The sequence below is a fragment of the Amphiprion ocellaris genome, chromosome 10 (assembly GCF_022539595.1).
Source record: "Amphiprion ocellaris isolate individual 3 ecotype Okinawa chromosome 10, ASM2253959v1, whole genome shotgun sequence".
NCBI classification, from domain to species: domain Eukaryota; kingdom Metazoa; phylum Chordata; class Actinopteri; family Pomacentridae; genus Amphiprion; species Amphiprion ocellaris.
The window spans coordinates 35,470,273-35,479,568 of record NC_072775.1 but is presented as its reverse complement, the minus strand read 5'-3'; the positions used below and the strand labels follow the sequence as shown (position 1 = coordinate 35,479,568).

At 39.0% G+C, this 9,296-nt stretch overlaps 1 protein-coding gene across 2 annotated transcripts in view; it reads left to right on the top strand.

The window, feature by feature from the left end:
* Positions 1-911: 911 nt before the first annotated feature.
* The window catches only part of kcnq3 (potassium voltage-gated channel, KQT-like subfamily, member 3), a 135,793-nt gene continuing 127,408 nt past the window's right edge, over positions 912-9,296 (top strand). The window contains exon 1 of one of the 2 annotated variants that reach the window (XM_023294401.3): positions 912-1,228. In XM_023294401.3, coding sequence (XP_023150169.1) covers positions 912-1,228 — 317 coding nt within the window. The remainder of the gene's footprint in view (positions 1,229-9,296) is intronic. The other variant, XM_055014856.1, reaches the window with a different exon arrangement.

Below are 9,296 nucleotides of genomic sequence, written 5' to 3'. Positions count from 1 at the left end.
CATGAAACGGACCCCAGATCATGTCTTCGTGTTGTTGTTGTTTATGTGTAACATTGTTTATCTTTGTGCTCCACCTAAACAAACGTGTCTACATGTCATCTATCAGCATTATTGCGCATGACTGTGCACATTCAGCCGTCTGTTTCCACGCGTGTTTTCCCGCTGAGCGCGTCAAGGTGTGAGCTCGTCTCGTGCGCATGCATGTGTGAGTGTGCGCGCACGTCGCGGCTGCGTTGCTGCTGCTGCTGAAAGGCTGCTGGCTGCTGCTCCGCTTCACTTCCACCGCCGACCTCCTCCACGTCTCCACCCTCCGCCTCGGAGCCGCTTCCTCTGCGGGTGGATGGAGGCTGGAAGCCCCGGAGAGACGCGCCATGCCCGGGATGCGCTGCTGGTGGGTGTCGGTGCGGCCGCTCGGAGCTCCGTTGTGTTTCCTCCCATAGGTGTCTGCTTTCTGTGCGGTGTGTGTCGGTGTGTGTGTGTGTGTGTGCATGCAGCTGCTCTTTGTCTCCGCTGTGTGCGTGTGTGTGTGTGTGTGTGTGTGTTTTCAGGAATTGTTGCTGCTTCTTCATCTCCATCAGGTGCGTTTCTCCTCCGGATTCTGGGATCTCCAGGATGCTGAGGGCATCTCGGCAGGTTTGAGGAGTGAAGCGGCGCAGAGCGAGTTTCTGCTACTTTGTGTTGCTGTGCTGCTGTTTGTGTGTCCGTGGCTCTGCTGTGGTTCTAGCGGCTGGTTCTGGAGCGGTTTTTACGCACGGTGGAGCCGCTGCTCTCCGGTCTGGTAACGCTGCCGTGTCTCCTTCTCCCCCGCAGACTCCTCAGATCCTCCCTCCGCGCCGGGATCCTCAGATGACCCGCGGCTGAGCTCTGGGTGATCATGGCATGCTGCCCCCGCCGGGCATCCACCACTGACCATGGGGCTCCGGTCCAGGACCGTCGCTAGCGGCTCGGAGGAGCAGAAGAAGCCCTCCTCCGGCGCTCCTCCCGGGGACCTGCTGGACCAAGGCACCGGGGGAGCGGACAAGGATGGCGCCCTGCTGCTGGTGGCCTCGGGCCGGGACGACTACAAGCGGGGCTCTCAGGGCATCGGCATCGGGCTGCTGGCCAAGACCCCCCTGAGCTACACCCGGCCGGCCAAGAGGAATAACATCCGCAAGAGGAGGATCCAGAACCTGATCTACGACGCGCTGGAGAGGCCGAGAGGATGGGCGCTGCTCTACCACGCGTTCGTGTGAGTATCTGATGGATGGAACTTCATGTTTCTGCTGGAGATGAATGTTTCCTGAAGCTCTGCGAGGCTTCAGCTGCTTCAGTCCTCTAAAGTTTGAACCTCCAGAGTTACATAAGAGCAGCTGCAGCAGATGGCTGATGTGAGATCAGATTTTAGTGTTGAAGTGTTTTTACCAAACGGAGGCCTGCTTTCACTGCAGATTCACACGGTTTCTCTGTGTTTGGGTCACAGATTTGATGATTTGGATGATTAAAAATGTCCAATAATTGATCTTTCCGATGATCTTGCTCTTGCTTTGTGTCTCTTTTTGTCAAGTTCTGTCTTTCTGCTTCAGGTTTTAGTGGTTGTGTTTCTCTTTGCGGTTAGTTTTTGGCTTCCTGGATTTGATTTGAGTGATATATTGGCCTGTTTTTGGCTCCCAGTTTGATTTCACTGGAGATTGAGTTGGTTTTTGTGTGTTTGGCTGCAGTCAGGTCACAGATTTGGTGATTTGGATGTTAGAAGAAGCCAAAAACAGTAATATTGGGCTGATTTTGGTTGTTCTGTTGAAATATCTGATGCTTTTCTGTCTAAAAAACCCAACAAATACTAGATAAATGTCCAATAATTCATCTGTTCCAATGATCTTGCTCTTGCTTTGTGTCTGTTTTGTCAATTTCTGTCTTTTTGCTTAAATTTTTAGTGTTTTTTAGTTTTTAGTGGTTGTGTTTCTCTTTGTGGTTTGTTAGCTTTCTGGATTTGTGCTTGTAGTCAGAGTGATATATTGGCCTGTTTTTGGCTCCCAGTTGGATTTTACTGGAGATTCAGTTGCTTTTCTGTGTGTTTGGCTGCAGTCAGGTCACACATTTGGTGAGTTTGATGTTAGAAGAAACCAAAAACAGCGAAATTGGGCTGATTTTGTTATTCTGTTGAAATATCTGATCATTTTCTGTCTAAAACAACCCAAAATATTTGGAAAAAATTGAAAAAAAGGATTTGTTCCAATGATTTTGCTCTAGTTTTGCATCTCTTTGCTTCAGGTTTCACGTCTTTTTCTTCACTTTGTGGCTGGTTTCTGTCTCTGATGGATTTGTAGTTGTAGTCATTGAAATATTTGGCTGTTTTTTAGATCCACATTGGATTTTACTGGATTCAGTTGTTTTTTTGTGTCTGTTTGGCTGCATTTTGATTGTGAAAAAGTCAAATACAGTAAAATTGAGATAAATTTGGTTGTTGTATTGAAATATCTGATTATTTTCTCTCTAAAACAGCCAAAAATACAGAAAAAAGTCTGATAATTGATTTGTTCCAAAGACTTTGCTCGTGTTTTGTGTCTCTTCTGTCAATTTCAATCATTTTTCTTCACTTTGTGTTTGGTTTTTGTCTCATTGGTGGGCTTATAGTTGTAGTCTGTGATATTTTGGGCTGCTTTTTGCTCCCAGTTGGATTTTGACTTTATTGAAATAGAAATCTGTGAATAAATTCAATCATTTTTCTTTGTTTTTTCTCACTGCTATGTTGAATTTTAAAAACAATTTCTGCTCCCAGTAATCCCAAAAATCTGTTTCTGATCTGGGAGAGTTTGTCGTTTCCATCCAGGTTTCTATGAATTTAGTTTCTGAAAGTGTAAATTATCATCTCCAACCTGCAGTTATCCATCAGGAAGTCAAACATCTTTCATTTTCTATCATAAATGTCAAAAAATGATCACGTTTCGTTGCTGAAACAACAACTTTTTCACCTATTTGCTCCAAAATTCCCAATTTTCTGTTGATTGTCTGGGTCTAGGTTGCAATAAATGAATCCTATCATGAGGATTTATTATTTAAAATGTGATTATAGCAGCAGATAATTGTGATTCATTCTCATTTTTCTCACATTTTGGACCTCATGGAAGGGAATCACGTATTTAATTAAACAGTATTTGGTACTAAAAGTGGTTTGATGACTTTGCAGGACTCATTTTGGCTCTTAAGTTGTTGGAAATGAGAAAAAATAGTAAACAATGTTGTTTCATTTTGTCCCTCTTGGTTCTGTTTTACTTCTGGACCTTATCAAAGAGAAACAAGCAGCTGATTAGAATTTAACTGTGGTTTCAAAGTCTGTAACTTCTAGAGAATCTGTCGTCTAAATTATTGTTGGAAATTTGAAATAACAGCAAATAACTGAGCTTTAATTTGTCCCGACTGGTTTTCTGTTGTATTTTGGACTTTATGAGGGACAAAAATGTGTTTAATTAGATGTTAATTAGTTTAAAAGTCTGTAGTTGAACTAGTGAAGAGCCTGTGTTCTGAATTATTGTTGGAAATGTGATATAATAACAGATAATTGAGCTTTAGTTCGTCCCTGCTGGTTTTCCATCATATTTACTGGACGGAATGAGAGAGTTGCAAAATTTAAACATCTATTGATTATCTTTGCCTTTAAAACAACATAAAATGTCAAATAGTTGATTTGTTCCAGTGGTTTTCCTTCATTTGTGTTTTTTTAGTCGTCTTTGTCGTTGCTTTTTTGTCTCTGGTCGATTTGTAGTGATAGTTTTGACAGTTTTTTGCTCCAAGTTGGATTTTTACTGGGCTTTTAGTTGATTTCTATATTAAAAGTGGTTTTAAAATCTGTAGTTGAACTTCTGTAGAGCATGTAATCTGAATTATTAATAGAAATGTGACATGTTAACAGAAAACTGCTTCATTTCGTCTCTGTCTGTTGGTTATTTTGCCTTTAAAACAAGAAAATATGGGGAAAAATGGAAAATAGTTGAGTTTTACATCTCATTTTGCATCTCGTTTTGCATCTCTTTTGTCAGTTTGGGGTTTTTTTGTTGTCTTTGTTGTTTTTTTTTGTCTCTGGTGGATTGGTAGTGATAGTTTGGACAGTTGTTTTTGCTCCAAATTAAATTTTTATTGGACTTTTAGTTGATGTTTGTGTTTAAAATGGTTTTAAAGTCTGTAGTTGAACTAATTGAGAGCCTGTAATCTGTATTATTGTTGGAAATTTGACACAACAGCAAATAATTGAGCTTTACTTCACCCCGACTGGTTTTCTGTCCTATTTTGAACTTAATGAGAGACAAGAAGGTGTTTAGTTTGATGTTATTTGGTGCTAAAAGTGTTTTAAACTTGTGTAATTTAACTTATAAAGAATCTGTCATCTGAATTTCATTGAAAATGCGACATAATAGCAAATAACTGTGCTTTGCTTCATCTTTTCTGCCTTTTAAAACAAGAGAATATGGGGAAAAATGGCAATTAAGTGATTTTTGCTTCTCATTTTGTCTTTTTGATCCACTGTGTTGTTGTTTTTCATCTCTGTGGTGGATTTCTGGTGATATTTCTGACAGTTTTTATCTCCAAGTTGGATTTCCAATGGAGTTTAAATTGATTTTTGTGTTAAAAGTGATTTGAAAGTCTTGTAATCTGAATTATTGTTGCAAACTTGTTTAAATGGTAAATCACTGAGCCTCACTTCGATGCTACTGGGTGTTTTTTTTTGTCGTACTTTGGAGCATTTGAGAGAGAAACCTGTATTTACTGCGATAATATCTGGTGTTTAAAGTCTGTAATCGACCTTTCAGACCCCGTCGGTGGAGTTCTTTTAGTCTTCCAGGTGGTTTCGGTTCAGGTCCTCCTGACAGTCTGAACTCAGGGCAGCAGAATCCTGCCTCCTGACTCAACAGTTTATCAGTCGGAGGGAAACCCTGGAGGACTGAGTCACGCCGTGTTTTCTCTGCGACGCAGCAACATATGCAGCTTCCTCATATGGCTGCCGGAGGAAACGCTGCAGCCGAGATCACACAGCGAGCAGCAGGAGAGCAGAACCATGGCACGTTTGCTGTGAAATCACCATGATGTCATCGGGTGACATCAGCAGCGAGGTCACCTGAGGTCGAGATCAACGGAGGAAGTTTGGTTAAATCAGACCATGTGAGATTAACTAAGATCCAGTGGTTTTTTTTTATCACACATGAATTTATTTACACAAGATGTAAATGACTCTGAAGGGGAATAAAGTGCAGATAAATGAACGTTTTCCTGATGAGCTGATCAGAATTAAAACGAGCAACTCAGACAAATTCATGCCAACTAAAGCACTTTTCTCATTTTAATTTAAGGCTATATATGAATTTTATGTTTTTTTTTCTCCACTGTTGAACAAAAATTAGTTTATTTCAAATCTCCTACCACACATACTCACTAAAGCACCAAATGTATATTATTCCACCTCTGAAATATGATCGCCAACAAAATTTCCCCTTTGGCCCTTTGGATTTGTTGTTGTTGATTTTCTGAACACCACCAGTGGGTTTTAAAGTGATGTTGTCTAAAGAAATGCCAAAATTATACAATTTATCAGCCAGAAAGTGTAAAAACCTGAAAGAAAACCACCAGAAAATAGACACAAAATGACAACAAGACACAAAACTCTCACTTTAAAATGCAACTAAATGTGATGGTTGTTTAAACAACAGTTGAAAATGATCTTATCTAATAAGACCAAAACTCAAAAATAGTTGAAAATGACTCAGAAACTGACCAGAATGTCTAAATCGTTGTTTAAAATGTCTTGAAACCTCTTCAAAAGAAGCAAACATTGTTAAAATGACTTTCTTTTTTCTAAACCGAAGTGGATCTTACCAAAAACTACTCAATATTTGTCAGAAATGTCAAGATATTTTTCAAAATGTCCAAACAACAGTTGAAAATGATCTTGTCTAATATGACCAAACTCAAAAACTGACCAGAATGTCTTCATAATTGTTGAAAATGGCTTGAAACTCATTCAAAAGCAGCAAGCATTCTCAAAAATGAAGTTTTTTTTCCTAAAAGGAAGTGGAACTTACCAAAAACTATAAAAAAATCTTAAAAATCTTCAAAAATGCCAAAACAGTTTAAAATCACTTGAATGAATTCAAAAATTGCTAAAAATGCAAAAATATTTTCAAAAATATCCAAACAACAGTTGAATATTATCTAATAAGACCAAAACTCAAAAGTAGTTGAAAATGACTCAAAAACTGACCAGAATGTCTTCATAATTGTTGAAAATGGCTTGAAACTCATTCAAAATCAGAAAATAGTGTCACAAATTATTTTTTTCCCTAAAATGAAGTGGATCTTACCAAAAGTTGCTCAATATTTGTCCAAAAAATGCAAAAATAGTTTAAAATCGCTCAAAAACAACTAAGAAATTGCCAAAAATGTCAAAATAACTTCCAAAATGAATCATAATTTATTCAAAATGATTTGAAAACTGTCCAAAATAACAAAAACAGTGATTCTTGGAGCAGCTAATAATCAAAGATACATTTTCTTTTTCTGATTGCTTCATGTCATTCTGAAAAAAACAACATTTCTGAGTTCTTCTTCTTGGTTCTTCTGTTTCCGTCGAGGTTCAACACTTTATACTGCAGTGAGGAAAAACTCTCCATCACTGCTTTAAACATTATTTACATCCTTTCCATTAAAGCATCCATGTATTACTTAATTTTTCAGAATGAATGCGTCACAGAGCAGCTGCAGCTTGAGTCCAAAGTGGCTCGAGTGTTTTACTTAAGGGCACTTCAGCAGCTCTGGTTGATGGCAGATGAAGAATTCCTCACCGATTCTAATAAACAGCAGCACTTCAACGTGAATAGGAAGGAGGAGGAGGTGGGATTAAAGAGCAGGAATAAAGGAAAAGGATAAAGGAAACCAAACCAACAGTGGTTAGTCATCGGCATAGAGTGAAACTCAGCATCTACCTGCTGCGTTTTACCAAGAACATAACAGCGGATGACGTTAGAAACTAAAACAATGAACCAAACGAGTGCAGATTTAGTCTTTTCTGCTCTAAATCTCAGTTTAAAGTTGCTCTTGACAGGCTGGCAGCTGGAAAAATATCCCAGATAATTGAATTACAGCCGACAGTCCTTTTCCTTCCTGAGGGATTCCGCTATCAGCCGGGCGACGTAGGTTCAGTCCAGTCCTGGTGGAGTTCAGGAGCTCCGACGATCCCAGAGGACGAATCAGAGGATAAAATGAGACGGAGGTTCATTTCAGTGAAGTGGAAAAAGCCTGTAGAGGGATTTATTATATGTAAAACAGCAAGAAAAGAAGCAAAGAAGTCTAACAAATGGAGGCAAAAAAGAAGAAGCAACGACAGTACAATGGAATTACATTCAAAAATGATTATTGGCACTAAATGAAGTTACAGCTCCAGCTAAGTTTCACAGATGCAGCTTAATAATGTTATTTCCCTGCAGTCCATAAATGTCCAGCATTTCTTTAGCAGATTGAGCTCATTTAAGTCTGTTAAAACCAGATTTTTTTGGTAAGTTTTGTTGTACACTTTTTCATTCTCTTCTTAAGCTCTGTGCAAATAATGTAGACACCTTCGATGTTTAGATTCTTCTTCACAGCGCAAACCTGTGAAAGAGATGCTGGACCGTCTCAGAGTCTTTGTGTTCCTCTAAAACAAAGTCTGGTGAGGTCTCAAGTTACACCTGGAACCAGCCTGGAATAAAGTTTAATATCAGACTACAGAGAAGTCCAAAACAAAGGCCAGTACCAGTCTGAAATCAAATTTGAAACTAGTTCAGAATTCATCTAAAACTAGTCTGAAACCAGTCCAAAGACCCAAATCAGTGTGAAATCAGTCTAAAGAAGGTTCCAAACAATATCTGATACCAGGTCAGGAACCAAGTCTACATCCAGTCTGAAATGTAGTTCAAAATAAAGTATGAAACTAAATTCAAATTATAGTTGTAGACCAGACTAAACTAAGTCCAAAACTGGACTAAACTTAGTCTGGAACTGGTTTGAAACCAGTCAAAACTTAGACAAAACCCAATCTGAAACAAAGTCTGGCAGCTGTCGAAAATAAGTTCTAAACATCTAAAACAGTCAAAAACCAAGTCAGAAACTAGCCTGGAACCAGTCTGAAACCAGTCTAACCAAAGCCTGGAACCAGTTCGAAATCAATTAAAACCCAGTCTGAAAAACAGCCTGAAACAAACTTCAAAACAAATCCAAACTAAATCCAAATTCAAAACCACTTTGGAAAACCAAGTCTGAATTAAAACATAAACCCAAGTCTGAACAACGTCCAAAACAACGGCCAAACCGGTCCAAAAACAGGTAAATAACTGAGACCCAAACCAGTCTAAACACATCTTAATCCAGTCTAAATACAGTCTAACTCCAGTTTAAAACAGTCTAAATCCAGTTTAAACCAGTCTGAATCGTGTCTAAACTAGTCTAAACAAGTCTAAATCCAGTCGAAACCAGTCAGAGCCCAGTGTAAAGCAGTCTAATTCCAATTTAAACAAGTCTAAACCAGTCTAAATTAAGTCTAATCCTGTCTGAATCCAGTCTAAACCCAGCTAAACCTGCCTAAACCACTATAAATTGTCTAAACCCATTCTAAACCAGTGCGAACCAGTAGAAACCAGTCTAAATCCAGTCTAAAGCAGTCTAAATCCAGACTACACTAGTGTAAATCAGTTATACAATGTCTAAACCAGTTTAAATCCAGTATAAACCCAGCTTTAACCAGTTTACATCCAGTGTAAATGCAGTCTAAACCCGTCTAAGTTGTCTATACCCAGTCGAAACAAGTTTAAACCAGTCTAAACCAGTCCAAATCCAGTCACATTAATTCTAAACTCAGCCCAAACCAGTCCAAACCTGTTTAAACCAGTAGAAACCATTCTAAATCCAGTCTAAACCCAGCCTTAACCGGTGTAAATCCAGTGTAAATGCAGTGTAAACATGTGTAAACCAGTCCAAGTTGTCTAAATGCAGTCAAAACCAATTTAAACCAGAAAAAAACTTCCTAAATCCAGTCTACACCAGTCTAAATCCAGTGTAAACCAGTTTATACCAGACCAGTAGAAACCATTCTGAATCCAGTCTAAACCAGTTCAAACCAGTCTAAACTAGTCTGAATTCAGTCCACATCATGGTGTGAAACCTCATAGGTACCTTTATCTCCTCCAGGTGTGTTTCAGAGAGCTGAGGCTGTTTTTAAAGACGATTATTGATCTGATTTAGTTTTTATTTTCCTCTTTTTTACACGTTGATGGATAAAAACTGATCAAATCTTCCTCAGT